The sequence below is a fragment of the Acanthochromis polyacanthus genome, chromosome 24 (genome assembly GCF_021347895.1).
Source record: "Acanthochromis polyacanthus isolate Apoly-LR-REF ecotype Palm Island chromosome 24, KAUST_Apoly_ChrSc, whole genome shotgun sequence".
NCBI classification, from domain to species: Eukaryota; Metazoa; Chordata; class Actinopteri; family Pomacentridae; genus Acanthochromis; species Acanthochromis polyacanthus.
The window spans coordinates 1447708-1473180 of NC_067136.1; the positions used below are offsets into that span (position 1 = coordinate 1447708).

General features: G+C 43.4%; 2 protein-coding genes across 3 annotated transcripts; both read right to left on the minus strand.

Moving 5' to 3' along the window:
* Positions 1-231: 231 nt before the first annotated feature.
* Positions 232-13645, minus strand: LOC127532613 (Fc receptor-like A). 2 transcript variants are annotated; one of them, XM_051944585.1, is made up of 6 exons: positions 13460-13645; positions 13219-13308; positions 12845-13144; positions 12524-12766; positions 761-919; positions 232-646 (listed from the first exon to the last, which is right to left on the minus strand). In XM_051944585.1, exons 2-6 carry the CDS (start codon positions 13244-13246, stop codon positions 513-515), a joined length of 864 nt encoding a protein of 287 aa, XP_051800545.1. In that variant the 5' UTR covers positions 13247-13308; positions 13460-13645; the 3' UTR covers positions 232-512. The 2 variants fall into 2 exon arrangements, with proteins under 2 accessions (XP_051800545.1, XP_051800544.1); XM_051944584.1 differs by having other exon boundaries at positions 13440-13645.
* A 697-nt stretch (positions 13646-14342) lies between these two features.
* On the minus strand, positions 14343-24074 carry LOC127532731 (uncharacterized). Its single transcript, XM_051944762.1, has 3 exons — positions 22706-24074; positions 22248-22610; positions 14343-14402 (listed from the first exon to the last, which is right to left on the minus strand). Exons 1-3 carry the CDS (start codon positions 23762-23764, stop codon positions 14343-14345), a joined length of 1482 nt encoding a protein of 493 aa, XP_051800722.1. The 5' UTR covers positions 23765-24074.
* Positions 24075-25473: the final 1399 nt, after the last annotated feature.

A 25473-nucleotide genomic window follows, 5' to 3' on the forward strand; every position in this document is an offset into this window, starting at 1 on the left:
AGAGAGACACAACATGACCAACAACAGACTGAAAACTACAACAAAGAGATACAACATGACCAACAACAGACTGAAAACTACAACAAAGAGACACAACATGACCAACAACAGACTGAAAACTACAACAGAGACACAACATGACCAACAACAGACTGAAAACTACAACAAAGAGACACAACATGACCAACAACTGACTCAAAGACAAATGACCAGAGAGACACCAGCTTTGAATCATGTTAACATCGTTTACTGCTGATTTCATCAAATTAAGTTGTGCAGAGGAAAAGATTCTTCAGTTTCTTACTAAAGGTTGGAGCTTGAAGTTGTTGAGATAAAACCAAGGAACCAGTTTTAGGTCTGAAAATGATCGTTCATGATCTCTCAATAAAACTAAATCTATAAATGATGAGTTAGCGGGTTTTAAAACACATATAGGACTGAAGGATGCCCCATCTTCTTCTCCACGGTAACTCAGACATCAACAACCTGGATGTTCAACAACTCTATCAGAGTCATGAAGGAAGAAGTTTGAGGTTCAGGATGATCACATGATCACACCATGTGACCCAGAAGTGACACTCGATGGCCCTGAGGTCATCAGCCAATCCCTGCTCAGCGTGGAGGGGAGGGACTGTCGCCACGGAGACTGTCAGATGAGGTTATAACAGATGTTAGTAAAGAAGAGAAAACCCCAATAACTGATTGATTGATTGATTGATTGATTGATTGATTGATTGACAGGTCAGTGATTGATCAGTACCTGTAGCTCTGTGTCGATACAAAGACACCATGAGGCCAGTAGAGATGAAGTATGGACAGAACACCACCAGGTGGCAGAGCAGCCTGAAGACAAGATGGAGGGAGGAGGAGACAGGGGGCGGAGCTGAGGAAGGGGGCGGGGCTGAAGTTGTTGGTTTACCTGTAGAGAGAAGAGAACCTGGTATCATCCTTTCCAATCAAATATACCATATTTTCCGCACCATAAGGCGCATCGGATTGTAAGGCATAGTCTCGATTACGGGGTTTATTTCTGTACTTAAGTCAAATATAAGGCGCCCCGTATTATTGGGCGCGTACTAAAACAAGGAAACGGAAGCAAAACAGTGAGTTTGGTTGAACATTCTTCAACTATGTACTTAAAAATACACTCACATTATCTTTTGTCACAAATCCATCAAAGTCCTCATCTTCTGTATCTGAATTGACCAGATGGGCAATTTCGTGTCTATGACCGTGTCCCCCGAGGGGCTTTGTGGGGGGCACTACGGAAGTATGGGGTCCGAGGTTCGTTGTTACGGGCTGTTCGGTCCCTGTACAACCAAAGTGAGAGCTGTGTCCGCATACTCGGCATTAAGTCAGACACGTTTCCGGTGGGTGTTGGACTCCGCCAGGGCTGCCCCTTGTCTCCAATCCTGTTTATGGTTTTCATGGACAGGATTTCAAGGCGCAGTCGTGGTGGGGAGGGTTTTCGGTTTGGGAGCCTCAGGATCGCTTCTCTGCTTTTTGCGGATGATGTGGTTTTGTTGGCATCCTCAGACCATGACCTCCGGCACGCACTGGAGTGGTTTGCAGCCGAGTGTGAAGCGGCCGGGATGCGGATCAGCACCTCCAAGTCCGAGGCCATGGTTCTCTGCCGGAAACCGGTGGAGTGCTTCCTCCGGGTTGGGGGGAAGTTGCTTCCCCAAGCGAAGGAGTTTAAGTATCTCAGGATCTTGTTCACGAGTGATGGGAAAATAGAGCGAGAGATGGACAGGCGGATTGGTGCGGCGTCAGCAGTAATGCGGGCGTTGTACCGAACTGTCGTGGTGAAGAGGGAGCTGAGCCGTAAGGCAAAGCTCTCGATTTACCATCCATCTACGTTCCAACCCTCACCTATGATCATGAGCTTTGGGTAGTGACCGAAAGAACAAGATCGCGGATACAAGCGGCCGAAATGAGCTTCCTCCGTAGGGTGGCTGGGCTCAGCCTTAGAGATAGGGTGAGGAGTCCAGACATCCGGAGGGAGCTCGGAGTAGAGCCGCTGCTTCTTCGCATCAAAAGGAGCCAGTTGAGGTGGTTTGGCAACCTGATTCGGACGCCTCCAAGGAGACTTCCTCTGGAGGTTTTCCGAGTACGTCCGTCTGAGAGGAGACCCCGGGGCAGACCCAGAACTTGCTGGAGAGATTATATATCTCGTCTGGCCTGGGAACGCCTAGGGATCCCCCAGGAAGAGCTGGAAAGCGTCGCTGGGGGGAGGGACGTCTGGAACGACCTGCTTCGCCTGCTGCCCCCGCGACCCGGCCCCGGATAAGTGGAGGAAAATGGATGGATGGATGTTCAGATCATCAGCAAAAGTGGTGCCGATGTCTTTGTAGTTGGTGATATTTCGTAGTCCCTGCCTCAGTCCTGTGGAGTTGGATCACTCCGTTTGTGACTCCAGTCGTTGGAGTTTCAGCTGAAATCAACTGGACTTCTTTTGTAGGTTTCTTGAAGATGCTTCACCTTCATCTGTGATGATTCTTCAGTTCTGACTAATGGAGAGCTCCAGTAGAAATAGTAACTCCAGGTCACGTGGTTAAAGGAACATTAACCACCAGGTCCCACCTGTCTCCAGGTGTGATTGGGTGAATCCAGGTGGTCCACTAACAACAATGATGGTAACAGAGCTGCTGGTTTCCACAACAAAGAACATGAATTAGTCAGAACAGAAGACACCTCTTGAAAGTGAGACGGCCCCTGTGTATATATCTAATAGAGGAACTAATGACATCTGTTCTCTCCAAGGTGCTGGGACTGGCTAGGTAAAATCACTGAGATGTGGAGCACCTGGGCTCTGCTCCACCTCCACTATATATGCTGGCTTCCAGTGACCTGTGGTGGCTCCTTGCTCTGGGCTCGCTGCTCTCGTCGCCTGAGCCACATGCACGATTCATTTAGTGTTTTTGGTAGTGCACCCTTCAACACCTCGTACCACATCATTTTCACACACCCACATACACACTGCTGATATTACAGAAAAAAAACACACCCCATGCTTGTAGTTATTCTTTGTTTAGCTTACTTTTATTTGTAATTAATTATTTGATTATCTTGGAAAAGCACTCCTCCTGTTCTTTTTGTCATGGCCATTGAGCCGGGTTATGACAAAAGAAGGTGAAACATCTTCAAGAACCTACCAGAGAAGTCCAGATGATTTCTCCTGAAGCTTCAACAACTACCATGACCTGATGACTGAGGATCTACACAGACTTTGTGACTCCAGCTTCCTCCCATAGCACCGTTTGGTCTCCTTGAACTCTGAGGCAGCCTCCATGTTCCAGGGAGCAGGTCGATGTCGTTGGCAGCGATGCAGGACTTCAGGGTGTCATGGATGGTTTTGTCCACCAACAGCTTCTGTTTGGAGATGTTCTGATGGGAATCTTTGTGATGGTTTCATCCACTAGTTTCCCAGTAAATCCCACAACCGTATCTTTAAACACACTGATGTCACCACCGTGATGTGACTTTAACAGTACAAACCTCAGGAGGGTTCAGCCAGACCTTCAGAGGGGACAGGACCTCAGACCACTGCTACACACCGTTCAAAGAGAGGTATAAAATCAAGTCTCTCCTTTCATTTGGTAAGTATGACCATGGTGCTATCTTCCTCATATCAAAATATAAACAATGACTGAATCAGAAAGCAGAGGTGACGTGCCGGGCCAACCAATCCAAGTCCACTCTGCAGGACTCCTTGGAAAACATGGACTGGATCATGTTCCAGGACAGCTCAGACGATTAGCCTGGTGGCTAGCAAGAACCTTATGCAGGTCAGAGAAAGTCCACTGGAGGTGGAATATAAACAGCACTGAAGATGACCGAGGAGAGCTCATTGGTTGGTTGTGTGAATCTCCCAGGTGTAATCGCTTTGTCAGGTTTGCTGTGAGTACTTTCTGCCAATATTGAAGAGCATGTCTCTGTTGTAAGTAGTTTTGCACAGTGTAGGAAACGTAAGAAGGATAAAAATAGAAGAAAAAAACCAAGACAATATCAAGAAGTAACACCGGAGCAGGAAGGACAGCAACTATACTCACCAACATCATCTGAAACCTGCTAATATCATGTTTATTCAGTCATTCTGTATCTGTTTGTGGTAATCCAGGATCTTAAAGATTGTTGTGTGTGTTTGTGCTAGTTTAGTGTCTCTACTCATGTTGTGTGTCTCTACTCATGTTGTGTGTCTCTCCTCATGTTGTGTGTCTCTACTCATGTTGTGTGTCTCTCCTCCCCAGAGGAAAATTTTACTGCTCAAAGCTTGCTCTTCTACAGCTCAGGAGACAAATTTGAGATTCTCATGTCAGCCTCATTTTAGTTTCTATTTTGTCTAAAGGTTTCTCATATGTTTCTCCTAAAATTCACTAGGAGAAATAGGTGAGACAGGATAATTAGAGGGAGTCATACTTGAGACTTGTGGGAGATACCCTGCTAATCTCAATACAGTGTGTTTAATGGCTCCTTTATTTCTCCTCTGGAAAAGAAAATGAACAATAGTGGAGCTTCTACAGAGCAATATGTGAGACTCACTCACACCTCCACATGAGCATGACAGACTTGGAATCAAACCCCGGCCTTCTGAGTGTGGGACAGCCACTCTACCCACTGAGCTATGCCACCCTATGCATATATTAATCTGCACACACACACCTTATAAATGCTGCAACAAATAAGAAGTTGCCAGGATACAGCCTAAACATCTTGAGGCACTTATAATAATATATGGTGACTTCAATCATGTCACCCTCTCCTCCCACTTGACTGGATTTATCATTCTAAACAACACGGATCATTCACTCATAATATCGTGATGGGCCCCTCTCTGGACTGCAGGACGGAAAGATATAGAAGATCTTTGTACCCACAGCGATCAGGCTTTATAATTCTATAGCAAATAGCAGATGAGCTGACAGACAAATGAATTTCCCTTTTGGGATGAATAAAGTAATCTGAATCTTTATTAATTAATTTAAAAAAATATCATGTGGATTACAATAAAGTCAACATGCTAGATGATTAAAAACAACCAAAACGTTGACCTGAGTCTGAGAATTCAGTGAGCGCTTGTGGAGATCTCTTCATTTGTTCTCTCTGAGCTTAGTATGAGATGCATGAACTGAAGCTGGGATGAGAACAGACTGAGTTCTTCGAGAGAGCTCTCTGATTTCTCTGCCTGAGATCACAAAGAGACACAAAAGTTGAGAAACTCTGAGAATTATATGAGAGCTTGTTGAGATCTCTTCTGAAACTTTAAAGGAGACGAAACTGAGATTTAGTGCATCTTATTGCTCGGGAGAAAAAAATGAGACACAGGAGAAATAAGCCTTAGTCTCAGTTTGGTGTCACACAGATCTCAAAGTTGTCTATGAGAAGTAAATGAAACATTTTTGAGATCTCTTTTTGAATTTTCTTTTCCTCTGGGTCAGTCTGTTGTTGGTCATGTTGCGTGTCTCTCCTCATGTTGTGTCTCTCCTCATGTTGTGTCTCTCCTCATGTTGTGTGTCTCTCCTCATGTTGCGTGTCTCTCCTCATGTTGTGTCTCTCCTCATGTTGTGTCTCTACTCATGTTGTGTGTCTCTCCTCATGTTGTGTGTCTCTCCTCATGTTGTGTGTCTCTGCTCATGTTGTGTGTCTCTCCTCATGTTGTGTGTCTACTCATGTTGTGTGTCTCTCCTCATGTTGTGTGTCTCTACTCATGTTGTGTGTCTCTCCTCATGTTGTGTCTCTACTCATGTTGTGTGTCTCTCCTCATGTTGTGTCTCTACTCATGTTGTGTGTCTCTCCTCATGTTATGTGTCTCTCCTCATGTTGTGTGTCTACTCATGTTGTGTGTCTCTCCTCATGTTGTGTGTCTCTCCTCATGTTGTGTGTCTCTACTCATGTTGTGTGTCTCTCCTCATGTTGTGTCTCTACTCATGTTATGTGTCTCTACTCATGTTGTTTCTACTCATGTTGTGTGTCTCTCCTCATGTTGTGTCTCTACTCATGTTGTGTGTCTCTGCTCATGTTGTTTCTACTCATGTTGTGTGTCTCTCCTCATGTTGTGTGTCTCTTCTCATGTTGTTTCTACTCATGTTGTGTGTCTCTTCTCATGTTGTTTCTCCTCATGTTGTGTGTCTCTCCTCATGTTGTGTCTCTCCTCATGTTGTTTCTACTCATGTTGTGTGTCTCTCCTCATGTTGTTTCTACTCATGTTGTGTGTCTCTCCTCATGTTGTGTGTCTCTACTCATGTTGTGTCTCTCCTCATGTTGTTTCTACTCATGTTGTGTGTCTCTCCTCATGTTGTGTGTCTCTCCTCATGTTGTGTGTCTCTCCTCATGTTGTGTGTCTCTAGTCATGTTGTGTGTCTCTACTCATGTTGTGTGTCTCTACTCATGTTGTGTGTCTCTCCTCATGTTGTTTGTTTCTACTCATGTTGTGTGTCTCTACTCATGTTGTGTGTCTCTACTCATGTTGTGTGTCTCTCCTCATGTTGTGTGTCTCTCCTCATGTTATGTGTCTCTCCTCATGTTGTGTGTCTACTCATGTTGTGTGTCTCGCCTCATGTTGTGTGTCTCTCCTCATGTTGTGTGTCTCTACTCATGTTGTGTGTCTCTCCTCATGTTGTGTCTCTACTCATGTTATGTGTCTCTACTCATGTTGTTTCTACTCATGTTGTGTGTCTCTCCTCATGTTGTGTCTCTACTCATGTTGTGTGTCTCTGCTCATGTTGTTTCTACTCATGTTGTGTGTCTCTCCTCATGTTGTGTGTCTCTTCTCATGTTGTTTCTACTCATGTTGTGTGTCTCTTCTCATGTTGTTTCTCCTCATGTTGTGTGTCTCTCCTCATGTTGTGTGTCTCTCCTCATGTTGTTTCTACTCATGTTGTGTGTCTCTCCTCATGTTGTTTCTACTCATGTTGTGTGTCTCTCCTCATGTTGTGTGTCTCTACTCATGTTGTGTCTCTCCTCATGTTGTTTCTACTCATGTTGTGTGTCTCTCCTCATGTTGCGTGTCTCTCCTCATGTTGTGTGTCTCTACTCATGTTGTGTGTCTCTCCTCATGTTGTGTGTCTCTCCTCATGTTGTGTGTCTCTACTCATGTTGTGTGTCTCTACTCATGTTGTGTGTCTCTCCTCATGTTGTGTGTCTCTTCTCATGTTGTTTCTACTCATGTTGTGTGTCTCTACTCATGTTGTGTGTCTCTCCTCATGTTGCGTGTCTACTCATGTTGTGTGTCTCTCCTCATGTTGTGTGTCTCTCCTCATGTTGTGTGTCTCCTCTCATGTTGTTTCTACTCATGTTGTGTGTCTCTCCTCATGTTGTGTGTCTCTCCTCATGTTGTGTCTCTCCTCATGTTGTGTGTCTCTACTCATGTTGTGTGTCTCTCCTCATGTTGTGTGTCTCTCCTCATGTTGTGTCTCTCCTCATGTTGTGTGTCTCTCCTCATGCTGCGCGTCTCTCCTAATGTTGCGTGTCTCTCCTCATGTTGTGTGTCTCTCCTCATGTTGTGTGTCTCTCCTCATGTTGTGTCTCTCCTCATGTTGTGCGTCTGTACTCATGTTGTGTGTCTCTCCTCATGTTGTGTGTCTCTCCTCATGTTGTGTGTCTGTACTCATGTTGCGTGTCTCTCCTCATGTTGTGTGTCTCTCCTCATGTGTGTCTCTCCTCATGTTGTGTCTCTCCTCATGTGTGTCTCTCCTCATGTTGTGTGTCTGTCCTCATGTTGTGTCTCTCCTCATGTTGTGTGTCTACTCATGTTGTGCGTCTCTCCTCATGTTGTGTCTCTCCTCATGTTGTGTGTCTCTCCTCATGTTGTGTGTCTCTCCTCATGTTGCGTGTCTCTCCTCATGTTGTGTGTCTCTTCTCATGTTGCGTCTCTCCTCATGTTGCGTTTCTCTCCTCATGTTGTGTGTCTCTCCTCATGTTGTGTGTCTCTCCTCATGTTGCGTGTCTCTCCTCATGTTGTGTGTCTCTCCTCATGTTGTGTGTCTCTCCTCATGTTGTGTGTCTCTCCTCATGTTGTGCGTCTCTCCTCATGTTGTGTCTCTCCTCATGTTGTGTGTCTACTCATGTTGTGCGTCTCTCCTCATGTTGTGTCTCTCCTCATGGTGTGTGTCTCTACTCATGGTGTGTGTCTCCCCTCATGTTGCATGTCTCCCCTCATGTTGCGTGTCTCCCCTCATGTTGCGTGTCTCTCCTCATGTTGTGTGTCTCTCCTCATGTTGTGTGTCTCTCCTCATGTTGTGTCTCTCCTCATGTTGTGTGTCTCTCCTCATGTTGTGTGTCTCTACTCATGTTGTGTGTCTCTCCTCATGTTGTGTGTCTCTCCTCATGTTGTGTGTCTCTCCTCATGTTGTGTCTCTCCTCATGTTGTGTGTCTCTCCTCATGTTGTTTCTACTCATGTTGTGTGTCTCTCCTCATGTTGTGTGTCTACTCATGTTGTGTGTCTCTCCTCATGTTGTGTGTCTCTCCTCATGTTGTGTGTCTCTCCTCATGTTGTGTGTCTCTCCTCATGTTGTGTCTCTCCTCATGTTTTGTGTCTCTTCTCATGTTGTGTCTCTACTCATGTTGTTTCTACTCATGTTGTGTGTCTCTCCTCATGTTGTGTGTCTCTCATGTTGTGTCTCTACTCATGTTGTTTCTACTCATGTTGTGTCTCTCCTCATGTTGTGTGTCTCTCCTCATGTTGTGTCTCTACTCATGTTGTGTCTCTCCTCATGTTGTGTGTCTCTCCTCATGTTGTTTCTACTCATGTTGTGTGTCTCTCCTCATGTTGTGTGTCTCTCCTCATGTTGTGTCTCTACCCTCATGTTGTTTCTCCTCATGTTGTGTGTCTCTCCTCATGTTGTGTGTCTACTCATGTTGTGTGTCTCTCCTCATGTTGTGTGTCTCTTCTCATGTTGTTTCTCCTCATGTTGTGTGTCTCTCCTCATGTTGTGTGTCTCTCCTCATGTTGTGTGTCTCTCCTCATGTTGTGTGTCTCTACTCATGGTGTGTGTCTCCCCTCATGTTGCATGTCTCCCCTCATGTTGCGTGTCTCTCCTCATGTTGTGTCTCTCCTCATGTTGTGTGTCTCTCCTCATGTTGTGTGTCTCTCCTCATGTTGTGTGTCTCTACTCATGTTGTGTGTCTCTACTCATGTTGTGTGTCTCTCCTCATGTTGTGTGTCTCTTCTCATGTTGTTTCTACTCATGTTGTGTGTCTCTACTCATGTTGTGTGTCTCTCCTCATGTTGCGTGTCTACTCATGTTGTGTGTCTCTCCTCATGTTGTGTGTCTCTCCTCATGTTGTGTGTCTCTTCTCATGTTGTTTCTACTCATGTTGTGTGTCTCTCCTCATGTTGTGTGTCTCTCCTCATGTTGTGTCTCTCCTCATGTTGTGTGTCTCTACTCATGTTGTGTGTCTCTCCTCATGTTGTGTGTCTCTCCTCATGTTGTGTCTCTCCTCATGTTGTGTGTCTCTCCTCATGCTGCGCGTCTCTCCTAATGTTGCGTGTCTCTCCTCATGTTGTGTGTCTCTCCTCATGTTGTGTGTCTCTCCTCATGTTGTGTCTCTCCTCATGTTGTGCGTCTGTACTCATGTTGTGTGTCTCTCCTCATGTTGTGTGTCTCTCCTCATGTTGTGTGTCTGTACTCATGTTGCGTGTCTCTCCTCATGTTGTGTGTCTCTCCTCATGTTGTGTGTCTCTCCTCATGTTGTGTCTCTCCTCATGTTGTGTCTCTCCTCATGTGTGTCTCTCCTCATGTTGTGTCTGTCCTCATGTTGTGTCTCTCCTCATGTTGTGTGTCTACTCATGTTGTGCGTCTCTCCTCATGTTGTGTCTCTCCTCATGTTGTGTGTCTCTCCTCATGTTGTGTGTCTCTCCTCATGTTGCGTGTCTCTCCTCATGTTGTGTGTCTCTTCTCATGTTGCGTGTCTCTCCTCATGTTGCGTTTCTCTCCTCATGTTGTGTGTCTCTCCTCATGTTGTGTGTCTCTACTCATGTTGTGTGTCTCTCCTCATGTTGCGTGTCTCTCCTCATGTTGTGTGTCTCTCCTCATGTTGTGTGTCTCTCCTCATGTTGTGTGTCTCTCCTCATGTTGTGTCTCTCCTCATGTTGTGTGTCTACTCATGTTGTGCGTCTCTCCTCATGTTGTGTCTCTCCTCATGTTGTGTGTCTCTACTCATGGTGTGTGTCTCCCCTCATGTTGCATGTCTCCCCTCATGTTGCGTGTCTCCCCTCATGTTGCGTGTCTCTCCTCATGTTGTGTGTCTCTACTCATGTTGTGTGTCTCTCCTCATGTTGTGTCTCTCCTCATGTTTTGTGTCTCTTCTCATGTTGTGTCTCTCCTCATGTTGTGTGTCTCTCCTCATGTTGTGTGTCTCTCCTCATGTTGTGTCTCTCCTCATGTTTTGTGTCTCTTCTCATGTTGTGTCTCTCCTCATGTTGTGTGTCTACTCATGTTGTGTGTCTACTCATGTTGTGTCTCTCCTCATGTTGTGTGTCTCTCCTCATGTTGTGTCTCTACTCATGTTGTTTCTACTCATGTTGTGTCTCTCCTCATGTTGTGTGTCTCTCCTCATGTTGTGTCTCTACTCATGTTGTGTCTCTCCTCATGTTGTGTGTCTCTCCTCATGTTGTTTCTACTCATGTTGTGTGTCTCTCCTCATGTTGTGTGTCTCTCCTCATGTTGTGTCTCTACTCATGTTGTGTGTCTCTCCTCATGTTGTTTCTCCTCATGTTGTGTGTCTCTCCTCATGTTGTGTGTCTACTCATGTTGTGTGTCTCTCCTCATGTTGTGTGTCTCTTCTCATGTTGTTTCTCCTCATGTTGTGTGTCTCTCCTCATGTTGTGTCTCTACTCATGTTGTGTGTCTCTCCTCATGTTGTGTGTCTCTCCTCATGTTGTGTGTCTCTCCTCATGTTGTGTGTCTCTTCTCATGTTGTTTCTACTCATGTTGTGTGTCTCTTCTCATGTTGTTTCTCCTCATGTTGTGTGTCTCTCCTCATGTTGTGTGTCTCTCCTCATGTTGTGTGTCTCTCCTCATGTTGTGTGTCTCTTCTCATGTTGTTTCTCCTCATGTTGTGTGTCTCTCCTCATGTTGTGTGTCTCTCCTCATGCTGCGTGTCTCTACTCATGTTGTGTGTCTCTACTCATGGTGTGTGTCTCCCCTCATGTTGCATGTCTCCCCTCATGTTGCGTGTCTCTCCTCATGTTGTGTGTCTCTCCTCATGTTGTGTGTCTCTCCTCATGCTGCGTGTCTCTCCTAATGTTGTGTGTCTCTCCTCATGTTGTGTCTCTCCTCATGTTGTGTGTCTCTCCTCATGTTGTGTGTCTCTCCTCATGTTGTGTCTCTCCTCATGTTGTGCGTCTGTACTCATGTTGTGTGTCTCTCCTCATGTGTGTCTCTCCTCATGTTGTGTGTCTGTCCTCATGTTGTGCGTCTCTACTCATGTTGTGCGTCTCTACTCATGTTGTGCGTCTCTCCTCATGTTGTGTCTCTCCTCATGTTGTGTGTCTACTCATGTTGTGCGTCTCTCCTCATGTTGTGTCTCTCCTCATGTTGTGTGTCTCTCCTCATGTTGTGTGTCTCTCCTCATGTTGTGTGTCTCTCCTCATGTTGTGTGTCTCTCCTCATGTTGTGTCTCTCCTCATGTTGTGTGTCTACTCATGTTGTGCGTCTCTCCTCATGTTGTGTCTCTCCTCATGTTGTGTGTCTCTCCTCATGTTGTGTGTCTCTTCTCACGTTGCGTGTCTCTCCTCATGTTGCGTGTCTCTCCTCATGTTGTGCGTCTCTCCTCATGTTGTGCGTCTCTCCTCATGTTGTGTCTCTCCTCATGTTGTGTGTCTCTCCTCATGTTGTGTGTCTCTCCTCATGTTGCGTGTCTCTCCTCATGTTGTGTGTCTCTTCTCACGTTGCGTGTCTCTCCTCATGTTGTGTGTCTCTCCTCATGTTGTGCGTCTCTCCTCATGTTGTGCGTCTCTCCTCATGTTGTGTCTCTCCTCATGTTGTGTCTCTCCTCATGTTGTGTGTCTCTCCTCATGTTGTGTGTCTCTCCTCATGTTGCGTGTCTCTCCTCATGTTGTGTGTCTCTTCTCATGTTGCGTGTCTGTCCTCATGTTGCGCGTCTCTACTCATGTTGTGCGTCTCTACTCATGTTGTGCGTCTCTCCTCATGTTGTGTCTCTCCTCATGTTGTGTGTCTCTCCTCATGTTGCGTGTCTCTCCTCATGTTGTGTGTCTCTCCTCATGTTGTGTGTCTCTCCTCATGTTGTGTGTCTCTCCTCATGTTGTGTGTCTCTCCTCATGTTGCGTGTCTCTTCTCATGTTGCGTGTCTCTCCTCATGTTGCGTGTCTCTCCTCATGTTGTGTCTCTCCTCATGTTGTGTGTCTCTCCTCATGTTGTGTGTCTCTCCTCATGTTGTGTGTCTCTCCTCATGTTGTGTGTCTCTCCTCATGTTGTGTGTCTCTCCTCATGTTGTGTGTCTCTCCTCATGTTGTGTGTCTCTCCTCATGTTGTGTGTCTCTTTCAGTAGAAGAATCCTGACCTGTGACAGAGATCCAGCTGGATGGAGACTCTCCATGACTGCTGATGTTACACCTGTAGAGGCCTTCATCAGACCTGGAAACATGGAGGATGGTCATGTGACCTCCGGGCTCAGTCCTGATGAGGGAGCCATCTTTATAGAAAGCAGCTGGGAGGGGGGAGTCCTGCTTTGATTGACAGCTCAGAGTGAGGGGATCTCCCTCCATCACAGGGAGGACAGGACTCTGCAGGATCACTGATCCACCTCAACACAGAGACAAACTACAGCATTTCATCCATTCACACACAGCTTCATCAGCACTGACTGCACAGCTCATCTTACCAGAAACAGTGAGGTTGATGCTCTGACTGGCTGCTGCCTCCATGGACTCACACCAGTAAACTCCACTGTCACCTGGAACCATGTAGCCGATGGTACAGCTGGAACCAGATGGTCTTCCCCATCCATCTCCACACTGAGTTCTGGTTCCTCTGGTGGTGTTTCTCCTCAGAGTCCATCCAGCAGATCTGTCTTCATCCTCACAGCTCAGAGTCACAGACTTGTCTTTAAAAAACTGAGATCTGTTGGGACTCAGGTTCAGCTTCACCTGGTTTGTTCTGCAGCTCATCAGAGAGAGCAGAACTGCAGGAGAATCACACTGAGGTCAATTTCAAGCTTCACATTGAGCAGGACATGGAGAATCAGAGATAACTTACAGATCCACAGCAGAGATGTTCCCTCCATCCTGAGCTGCTGATATTAGATCCTCTCTCTGATCAGTAAAACCTCTTTCCTGTTTCTTCCTTCTGTGTTTCCAACAAAGCAGAGAAGTTCAGTTTAAAATGAGGTGCAGGAACAAAATATTTACAGCTTTTCATTATTTTAGAGGCTTCCTGGTAATAACTGACCAAAACAAAAGCAGTTTATAACGACTCACCGTTTCTTTGTCTTCCCTACCTCTCACTGCCAGGCAGACTGCAGCTCTCTCAGATACATCCACTTCACATTTTGATAGGTTTTTTGTTTGTAACACCTCTGCTGCTGTGCAGGATGGAAACACTGACCTCAGAGCTGCAAACCTTGGAACGATGTCACACAATCTGCAAAAAATTGACTTTGTCAAAGTGAACTCAGAATTAACATCAACTCACAGACCTGCAAAGAGTTATAAATGTTGGGTGAGTTGAAGATGAAGGAAAAACAGTGAATAATCCTAAAAATTCACATTTCTAAGAGCAGTTCTGCAGCAGAAACAGGAAACTGGACGACCACAGAGCTTCTGGTTTCTCTTAATAGAGTCAGAGAACAGAACGACCCGATATCTACTGAAGATTATCTGACTGTTGTTGGAAAATCATTTAAACAAGTCAGAGAAATAATGAGCCACAGTGAAGAAAAAAGACCCCAAATTACTATCAAGGGGGACTAATTGAGTACAAAGAGGCACAAAACAACCAAAATATATGCAAAACTACCAAAAAATGCAACAAAAACCAGAGAAAACAGTTGCAACAGACAGACAACAACCAAAAAGACACAGAACTGTTATGATGCCGAAAGAGACGCAAGCAGAGGACAACAGACACAGTAGACATTTATTTAAAGTCAAAGATATCAATCTACAAAACCCCAGAAAAACTACAACAGGAAATATCTCTACTAAATGGTGGAGAAAGAACTAATACACAAAACTTTAAGATTTCACAACAGAGGACAAGTAACCAGAACAAAGGATAAATGCAGTATTTAAAGCATTAAATCTCTTAGCTGATCACACATATTCCAGATATCTGTGGTCAGTCAGACAATGAAGAGTTGCTCTGCAGCTTTTAGACCAATGTCAGCACTCCAAGGCCTGTTTTACTGCCAGCAGCTCCCAGTTACCAACATCACAGTTCCTCTTGGTGGAAGACAGATGTGAGAAAAGAAGGCTCATGGGTGGATCAGTTTCTGATCAGCAGGAGAACACTGAGTCAGGACACCACCCACACCAATGTCCAAAGCATCCACCTCCACAATAAACTGCAGACTGGATCAGGATGGGGCAGAAATAAAGCCATGCCTGAGGTCCTGGAAGGCTTGGTCTGCTTCTGGGGTCCACAGAAAGGGTCTGGAGGTGCAAGTTGGTTTTCCAGCTTAAATAAAGAAACAACAACATAATATTGACACAACATTCATGTATGTGATGAATCTGGCACCTTAAAGTTAGTTCCTCTGTACGACATGATCAACAGTTAAAAGTAGTGATGGCCAAATGAAGCTTTCTGAAGCCCTGGAGCTTTTATCTTATAACACTGGTCTACAAGTTTTTAAAAGTTGCCAGCTTCTGAAATAAATTGTATCAATTCCTATGTACTTTGACGTGCCGAATTCAAATATGAAAACCATTTTTTATGATTGGCTACCATTATTGAGATATCTGACACGTGTTTTTTAACCTTTTTTAATGTGCGAACAGCACAGTTTCCCAACAAAATTGTTACTTAAGGCTTTTTAACATGCTTAAAGTTACTTAATATGCTTAAGTTACTGCATATATACAGCCATGGCCATAAGTTTGGACACAGCATGACTTCCTATGTCTGTTTTGATGTCTATTACAGAACATAACTAATACTTTTTGGCAGCACCAGTTTAATTAGTCAACAAATCAACAAGGGATATAATATTATCAATAAATTCCAACAATTGGAACAACTTTGTTCCCAAAACATAATATTAGATATTTGTGCAACAATTTGCAGTTAATATTCCAATGTCAATATTTGCTGTCAAACATCAAATTTATGCACTGGAAATATCTGTACATTTTGGTTGATGGCTATGACTGGTATTTATATTGTAAGTGGCAATTTTGTGGTATTTTCTAAGATTCACAAGCGTCATGGTACTTGTGTCCAAACTTATGGCCATGGCTGTACAACATATATGTGGAGCCCAGTTTTTATCTTGATCACCAATTTTACATCCAAAATAAAGATCGTAGGCGTTCTTAACCGTAGGGGTTATGCTGTGCTTTTGGGATCAAAAGTCACTTTGCCACAAATGTAGCGGAAGCAGTCAGCGTTACTGATGCATGTGTGAGGCATTGCTGCATATCATGTCACGTTATATCTGCAACATATACAAGTTTCACATGTTCTGTACAGACTTATTGTCACTTTTATTTAGAGCTCCACTCAGAGCTACATTTTAGTTTATTTCTACTTTTCTGAGCTATTCTTCTATGCTTAACACAATGTAACTTATGTATTATCCTGAACCAAGGCTCGTACATACTGACCTCCTGCGTATCTCAAAAACTAGAGCCAACTGACACTTTTAAACATCAGATTCTTTCTCAGTGACCCAAAAAACACAAGAAATGACTACTTTTATTTCAGAAGCTTTTTGGTTGTAGACCAGTGTAAGGGTTCATTACTGGAAGCTTTTCCACACAGACCTCTTTGATGGCCAAAAGTATGAAGAGCAGTTTGAATCTCCAACCCAGAGAGAGAGAATGATGCTGGCTTCCGACAGTTTGTAGGTGTCTTGGACCTAACCTACATAATCCCCACCAGGAGAGAGAGGAGAGAAAACTGCAGAAGGCCAACATCTGGACATCCATCCATATTAACGCCTGCTTGACTGTGACTTGTCTTTTAGTGAAAGAACAGGATACACTGTCCACGGTGCTGCTGGAAGTGGGACATTTCCCCACACAGCAGAAGATGTTGCTGAGGTGAAGAGGGCTCTGATGGAGGAGTGGGGCATCCAAACCAAGGTCAGATCCCTCGTCACTGATGCTCCGGCTAACATGACGTCATGATCAAAGATATTGAAAATGCACCACACAAAATACATTACTTCTGCTCTGAACCCGAATGTCAGGAAATCCATCGATCACATGCCTGAGCAGAGGCAAGGCTCAGAAGATAGTAGGCTATTAGGAGAAGCTCTGCTAAATACAGTACAGATGGGTAGACCACACCTAAAGCTCCTTGCAGGAGGTGGAGACCTGGGGTCCATTTCACAAAGCAGGTTTAACAAATTCTGAGTTTAATCCTGAACTCTGAGTTGATCTACTCTGAGATAGAAAACTCTGAGTTTCTGGTTCCAGATCGGCTGATTAGAGTTGGTTTAATCAACTCGGAGTAGTTTTACCCGGAGTTAAGCGCGTGCACCGCAACTCTGAAAAGACAGCATCAATGGAGCCCCGATTTGATGAGTCACCATGGCAACAGGGAAGTGGAGGGCTTCGTTTTTCACCACATTTAAATTGGAAATCTTAATATGCTCATATGGCAAGTTTGAATATGTTTTTAGAAAGAAGTGCAACACCGCTGCAGCTGCAAAAGAGAGAGAGAAGGCGTGGAGAACAGCCCGGATCAATGCGTAAGTTTAAATCACAATGATATTACAGTGAAAACTGTTTGAATGGTAGCCTATTAAGTTATTTCATTTAGGTGCAGAGAAGCTGAACATGAAATATAAAAACACTCACTGGGAAATCCTAAAAGAAATTAAAATGACTAATCCCAGTCTGAGGCTGCAGCACAATGTCATTAACAGAATATGATTTAAAATGAATGTAACAGATCTCTACATCATTCACCTGTAATCCCATGGATCCTCCTTGATGTTCTGACAGGTTTATGTCCAGGAAAACCACAATGATGGTAAAAGCCGTTTCAGGACCAGGAAAACTTTTCTGAATGTCCTCCATACAGTTATCTTACTCTGCATCTCTGACATTATATAAAAACTTTCATTTGCAAAGAACCGCAGCACAACACACAATATCTGCTGGATGTGAGAGCATGACTGGTTGGTAATGTAAATGTAAGGACGGATTAGGTTGTTTCTGTAGATTATGGACTTGAAACGATTACGAAACGGTACCGCTCAAACCGATAATTGTCCGGAAATGCGAGAACATTTATGCTCGGTCTGATAACAATCTACCGACGAATATTTAATTCTCTGTGCAGTAATGCTGCTCCTTTATCCACTGGATCGTTAATAAAAGCTGTTCTACGCCAAAACTCGCTCGCTTACTGACTGAATGAATGAGGAAATGAAACAGCGTGTGGCTGAAAGAGGGCGGAGACGGAGAGAAACTCGAGGTTTTCTCAGATAAACCTGCTGGTGACCAGGTTAGAGTCATAGAGTTTGTTACTGCGGTAACTGACCAAATAGCTCTCTTAAACATCTACAGTTGATCCAAAACGCTGCAGCCAGAGTACTGACAGGAGTTAGCAAAAGAGATCATATTTCCCCTATACTTGCTTCTCTTCACTGGCTTCCTGTTAAATCCAGAATAGAATTTAAAATCCTTCTTCTGACATATAAAGCTCTTAATAACCAATCTCCATCATATCTTAAAGATCTGTTAGTACCATATTATCCTAGTAGAACTCTTCGCTCTCAAACTGCAGGCTTACTTGTTGTTCCTAGAATCTCTAAAAGTAGAATGGGAGGCAGAGCCTTCAGTTATCAGCTCCTCTCCTGTGGAACCTGCTCCCAGTTTGGGTTCGGGAGGCAGATACCCTCTCTATTTTTAAGACCAGGCTTAAGACGTTCCTTTTTGACAAATCTTATAGTTGGGGCTGACTGGGTGACCCACAGGGGTTCGGCTTGTGTCTTCATTGCACAGCTGACTCCCTCTTGGACGTCCCTTCGTTCTGCCTCTAGTCATGCTGCTATAGGCCTATAGGCTGCTGGGGGACTTTTCTTGACGCACTGAGCCCTTCCCTATCTACCTTTACATTTAATACCGTATGTATACCGTTATTGCAGTACGTTCACTCTGTTTCCCCCTGTGCTATTTCTCCGAGTGTCCCTGGTCCCAGAGCTGGATGCTTCAGATCTGCGGTTGATGTTCCACCAGCTGGTCCAGTCTCCACCATGTCCACTGTGGGATGCTGCTGCTGACCTTCCTCCAGCCCTCTGCTTCCAGCTCCCCTTTTTCCACCAGTCAACTCTGCATTGCCTTCACTATACTGTTATGCTAACTTACATACTGTTTGAATTTTACTGCTAGCTATATATGGAGTATGTTTAATGTCAGAGCCGTACATCATCAGAGTAAACTATGAGTCAGTTTTCAATGTTAGCTTATACTTTGTCTGTGTCACATATCCTGTCATACATGTATCCAAATGTGTGTTGTGTTTTCCTTGCTTTCCCACCCCTCCCTCTTCTCCCATCCCTCCCCCTTGCCCTCCTCTGTCCCTCTCAACCCCCCCGGCCAGCAGGCAGATGGGTCCCCCCTATATAGAGCCGGGTTCTGCTAGAGGTTTTTTCCCTGTTAAAAGGGTGTTTTCCTGCCACTGTCTCCTTTGGGCTTGCTCTGGGGGTCAGGCATATGGGTTCTGTAAAGCGTTTTGAGACGATTTGACTGTAATTGACGCTATATAAATAAAATTGAATTGAATTGAATTGAATTGAATAGAGTTACCTCGCTTCGTGAAACGGAAAACTCTGAGTTTTCCTCATTTCAGGCAGTGTTGGGTAAGTTACTTTCAAAAAGTAATTAGTTACAAATTACTAGTTACTTTTCTAAAAAGTAATTGAGTACATTACTTAGTTACTGTCTGAAGAAAGTAACTAAGTTACACTACTTTTTGATTACTTCATGTCCCAAAAAATAAAAAGAGGAGAGTCAAAGGTGTATGTTTGTTTTATTAAAGTCATTTAAATTATTAAACTAGCTCAAACAATGCACTATTAATATGAATAAGCCAGGATAACTAGTATAGTCTTCAAAACTACTGGCTGGTAGTGCAAAACTGCAAATAACATAATAAAACTTAGGCTAAACAATTCATGAATTGCATTTGAACATATAAAAAAATGTGCAAACAGTGCAAAAAAGGCACAGTACGTTTTGGAAGTCCATCAAGAACAAGAGCGTTAAAAGCTAATAGAGGTGAAAATGATACAGTGCTGAAGATCAACATCTTATGGCTTGAGAAGTGAAGGGAACTGTCTCTGCCAAGTGACATGACAGAAACTACAGTACGGCTCTTTTTGGTTTGGAGCTGTACTTTAGGAACATTAAATCCATCAGGCAGGTTGGCATGTAGGACAGTGGCAGCCAGAAGAACTTTGCGTCCCATCCAGGAGAGTAGCAAGTACGAGGATGAACAGCAGAGATGGCGTGCTCCATGCAGCCCACCACCTTCATCAGGTCAGCATCTGTAAACTGCTTAAACCTTTGATCCAGTTGTTCAATACTACTCTCATAGAATTCATATCCATACTCGTCCTTCATTTCCTGAGGTAGTCTTTCCCAGAGCTTCCTTGCATTATTCTTCACCAACCCAAGATCAGTCACATTTGTTTTGAAGAACCCAAGCTCAAGGCCTTCCAAATAATATAATAAATCTCAGGCTTAACAACAAGTCATGAATTGCATTTGAACATATCAAAAAAAAAGTGCAAACAGTGCAAAAAAAGGAACAGTATAAGTTTTGGAACCTAACTTCTGTAAAGTAAGCCTTTAACAACTCCTTCTCAGTCTGATGATTTTGCTGATTAATATACCTAACAAGAAGGTTTGCAAATTAACAATTGACATCTGTTGATCATTACATGGAGCATAGATTAGTCGATTAATTATACACACGTGGACAAAATTGTTGGTACCCCTCAGTTAAAGAAGGAAAAACCCACAATTCTCACTGAAATCACTTGAAACTCACAAAAGTAACAATAAATAAAAATGTATTGAAAATTAAATAATCAAAAACAGCCATTACTTTTGAATTGTTGATTAACATAATTATTTAAAAAAACAAACTAATGAAACAGGCCTGGACAAAAATGATGGTACCTCTATGAAAGATTGAAAACTATTTGACCAGAGTGACATGATTAACTCAGGTGTGTCATTTAATTGACATCACAGGTGTTTCCAAACTCATAATCAGTCAGTCTGCCTATTTAAAGGGAGACAAGTAGTCACCCTGCTGTTTGGTGAAAAGGTGTGTACCACACTGAACATGGACAACAGAAAGCGAAGGAGAGAATTGTCCCAGGACATCCGAAAAAAAATGATAGACAAACATCTTAAAGGTAAAGGCTATAAGACCATCTCTAAACAGCTTGAAGTTCCTGTGACAACAGTGGCTCATATTATTCAGAAGTTCAAGACCCACGGGACAGTAGCCAACCTCCCTGGACGTGGCCGCAAGAGGAAAATTGATGACAAATTGAAGAGACGGATCGTTGGAATTGTATCCAAAGAGCCCAGAGCAACCTCCAAAGAAATTAAAGGTGAACTCCAAGGCCAAGGTACATCAGTGTCAGATCGCACCATTCGTCGTTGTTTGAGCCAAAGTGGACTTCATGGGAGACGACCAAGGAGGACACCACTGCTGAAAAAAACTCATAAAAAAGCCAGACTGGAATTTGCAAAAATGCATGTTGACAAGCCACAAAGCTTCTGGGAGAATGTCCTTTGGACAGATGAGACCAAACTGGAGCTTTTTGGTAAGGCACATCAACTCTATGTTCATAGACTCAAAAACCAAGCATACGAAGAAAAGAACACTGTCCCTACGGTGAAACATGGAGGAGGCTCAGTAATGTTTTGGGGCTGCTTTGCTGCATCTGGCACAGGGTGTCTTGAAAGTGTGCAAGGTACGATGAAATCTGAAGACTATCAAGGCATTCTGAAGAGAAATGTGCTGCCTAGTGTCAGAAAGCTTGGTCTCAGTCGCAGGTCATGGGTCTTCCAACAGGACAACGATCCAAAACACACAGCCAAAAACACCCAAGAATGGCTGAGAGAAAAGCGTTGGACTATTCTAAAGTGGCCTTCTATGAGCCCAGATCTGAATCCCATTGAACATATGTGGAAGGAGCTGAGACATGCCATTTGGAGAAGACACCCATCAAACCTGAGACAACTGGAGCTGTTTGCTCATGAGGAGTGGGCCAAAATACCTGTTGACAGCTGCAGAACGCTCATTGACAAATACAGAAATCGTTTAATTGCAGTGATTGCCTCAAAAGGTTGTGCAACAAAATATTAAGTTCTGGGTACCATCATTTTTGTCCAGCCCTATTTCAATAGTTTGTTTTTTTAAATAATTATGTTAATCAACAATTCAAAAGTGATGGCTGATTTTGATTATTTAATTTTCAATAAATTTTTATTTATTGTTACTTTTGTGAGTTTCAAGTGATTTCAGTGAGAATTGTGGGTTTTTCCTTCTTTAACTGAGGGGTACCAACAATTTTGTCCACGTGTGTAGTACAGCAGCCATTAGAGCTACAGCACTCACTCACTTTTTTGACAAGAAGAAATTAATGGCTAAAGATATACAAATACATTTTATCTTTTATCTTTCTTGATTTTTTTAGAGAAAACTTGTGTTTTCTACAGCTGCATTTGGGAGGTATGGATTATATTTTTGCAAGGAGAAGGTTTGACATCAACATTGAATTTTATATTAAACAGCAGATCTATATTTTATTTTTTCAATATATTGTTGCAGCTGCACTTTGGAATGCTTTTCATATTTGGAAGGATAAGTTTCTTTCATTTGCAACATATTATGTGGGGATGCATTAGTCAAGGACTAAGTGTGAGCATACCAAATTATTGGCATAGCAAGTGTTATTTTTCAAAGTAATGGTTGTACCTTAGTAGCAGTAGTTTCTCAAAACGTTTGGCTGACAACCTATTCCTTCTCGGAGTTAGGACCAGGCTGCCCAAGCTGAAAAGCCTCTCTGCTGGGGCACTTGAAGGTGTTGCTGTGTTCAGTTTCAAGAATAAGGTCTTAATGTTTGGAAATTGGTGGAGAATGTCTACTTCACAACCTGATTGGAAATAACCAAAGATTTCACTTTCACAGCTGCGAGAAGTTGGATGGTCGTCTTCAAAAGCAAAAAAGTCAATTTCACTTTTGTTTGAGGAAGAGGCCTGTGGTTTAGAAACGAATGGGAGCACCTCTTGTTGTGTATCCATTGAAGTTCGGCATTCTGTGATGAGCAGTGTCTTTAAAGAGTCCTTCTTGTGCTCTTCTTTCAGCCACCTTAGTTTGAACTTGGGAAGTGTGACTGCAGCAAGCTGAGCATCCTTGTTTTCCAGCACTGATGCAAATCTGGTCTTGATGCTCTGCATGTAAAAAGAAGAAAATAGCATAAGAACATATATATATATATATATATATTTTTTGTTTGTTTGTTTAAATGTACGTATAGTACACATACCTGCACAATGACATCTGGTAGACCTGCAGTCATTCTTGAGAGGCTGGGTTGCAGTGCCAACACCTTGGACATTAAAACTTCAAGTGTTGGCAGAAGGCACCCATAGTAGCAGTTATCTTCTCCTTGTAAAATATCCAAGGCAATGCTGAGGGGTTTCATTACTGAACAGTATTCACTAAGAAATTTATGTTCACGTTCAGAGAGGACTCTTATGTCTAACTGAGCACACAAGTGGTTTAACTGTGGGACTGGAATAGTGAGGATGCATGTCAAGGCATCATGGAATGAATTCCACCTTGTTGTTACTGGGATAATAAGCTTCCGTTTGCATATATTTTCAACAAGCTCTGAGGCTACAGTAGAACGGCTACATTTTGTCCAGAGTGCAGAGCACTTTGCTGTTGCACTTCTGAATACAGACTTAGCCTCAGCATTTGCAGACAGCCATTTGTTAACATCATTATTGGAAATCAGGTTCAGCGTATGTGAAGCACACCTTAAGTGAGGGGGTAAAGTGTATTCTCCATCTGAAGTGCCATTAGATAGGATGTCATCAGCATCAGCAAAAACAACATTGTCCTCCTCTTCTTCACCTCCCTCCTCCTCTGAATCAGATGGTGCTGTTGCTGCCTCGTACACCCGAAAGGCTTTAACGAAGTTTGACCCATTATCGGTCACAGTAGCGGTTACCTTGTGAGTGAGTCCAAATGCTGAATGTACGTGTTCTATCTCACTTGCCACTACGTCGTATGTATGACGTCCTTTTATTCTTCGACAGGCAATTGCTGCTTTTTCACGTTTGAAGTTGTTTGGGTTAATCCAATGTGCAGTCATGCCCAAAAAACTTTTATTATGACATGTCCAAATATCTGCCGTTGTCGACACATACTCCAGTCTCTCAAAGGTTGACTTTAACTCACTTTCCATCTTGCTATAGCATTTTTCAAGGTAACTTGCAAATGTTTTTCTGTCACTTGTACTTTCCTGTCCATCAGCAGTTTGTATTTTCCGCAAAATGCTTCTGAAAGACGGTGACTCTACTGTAGATATAGGCAACATCTCTTCCACAACGTATGCCGCAACCAGTCTATTTATTTCTGTCTTTGAGGTTACCTGACCGCGTAATTCAAGACGTGGTTGCTTGTATCGTGTCGGTGTGTCGGAGTCGGCAGCCTGGCTGTGTTGCGGTTGCTCCTTAGCGACAAGCTTAACAGTTGAGTGTTGACGCTGCAAATGTTTCAAAAGATTGGAGGTTGAGTTGGCTGACGTTGACAAACGTTTGCTGCCCACGCAAAGGTTGCACTCCACGACCAAGTTTTTGTCTTTTTGGGTGACATAGTTAAAATAGTGTGCGTATCTCCACCGGATAAATGAATTTGTCTCCTCTGCCATTTTGTTTGTTGTCTCTTTGCTTCGCGCGCGCCGTTGAAAGTGCTCGGCGTCGACGGCGTGACGTAAGCACGCAGGCATGCAGGCAGCAGAAGTGTATGTCCTCTGCGGCTTTCGGGCATTCCTGAAGAAGAACCGCAAGTAACTAGCCAAGTATTTAGTTAGTAACTGTAATTTATAAGTATTTTCATTATAACGCGTTACACTATTTCGTTATTCGAAATTGTAATCCGTTACAGTAACGCGTTTCTGAGTAACGAGTTACTCCCAACACTGATTTCAGGGTTAAGAAACTCAGAGTTTTCACTAAACCCGCTTCATGAAACAGGCCCCTGATGAGTTTGTCTTCCATATTTATGTTTAAATTGGCTCAGAGAAGTCATTATCTAGCTAGATGACTCACTGGTCACCATGACGACACTCTGGATTTTATGCTGCAGGTGCATTACTGAGTGTCGACAAGTGAATCTCACAGCTTCCCAGGATGCATCAGCTTTAACAATGGAGACAAATACACCAACACAACCTGCCTACACACAGAGTGCTAACAGCAGTGATATAAGACTTTTTCTAGACACACATGACAAGGCATAACATTATGACCACCTGCCTAATATTGTGTTGGTCCAGCATATGTTGTCAAAATGCTCTGAACCACTGGGCATGGACCAGAGGACCTCTTAGGGTGTCCTATGGGGTTTGAACAGGGCATCAGCAGTTCATCCTTTGAGTACTCTGGGTTGTACAATGGGACCTCTAGGAATCAAACTTGTTCTACTACTTCCTGTTGATGCGTGATCAGAATGAGGTCTAGGAAGTTTGGGGTCAAAGCAATATCTTGGGTGATTGTCATGTTATTCAAGATGCTTCTATTTGTTTGATGTTTTTGGAAATGTGGTAAAGTGCATTTTCCTGGGGGTGTAGGCCAGTGATATTTAGGATTTCCATTTACATGATGCAGTGTGCTTGTAGACCTCTTCAATTTTGACCTTTTTCATCAAACTTATGCAAACTGATATTATTCCATTCTCCAAGGTCTAAACTAACTAAATATACCAGTTACTTTGATCTTGGACCTTGGCTATGCTTGCCTCAAGAGTCATGTAATGTTATTGTTGACGTTTTTCAAAAACGCTGCAAAATTCAAGATATTATGTCCTTATTTTCATTGTAGCTTCCCAGAGGTTGATGCTATAGTAGTGAAAGTGGTACCAAATAAAAGCTAATACAATTTTCTTGCATATGGTAGTAAACACATGAACACCTGTGTAAATTTGGACTCATTTTAATGCACAAACAATTGGGACACTGCAAAAAAATCAACGTGGTCGTATGATAGCACTGCACTGACTCATATATTGCATAAGAAACAGTCAGAT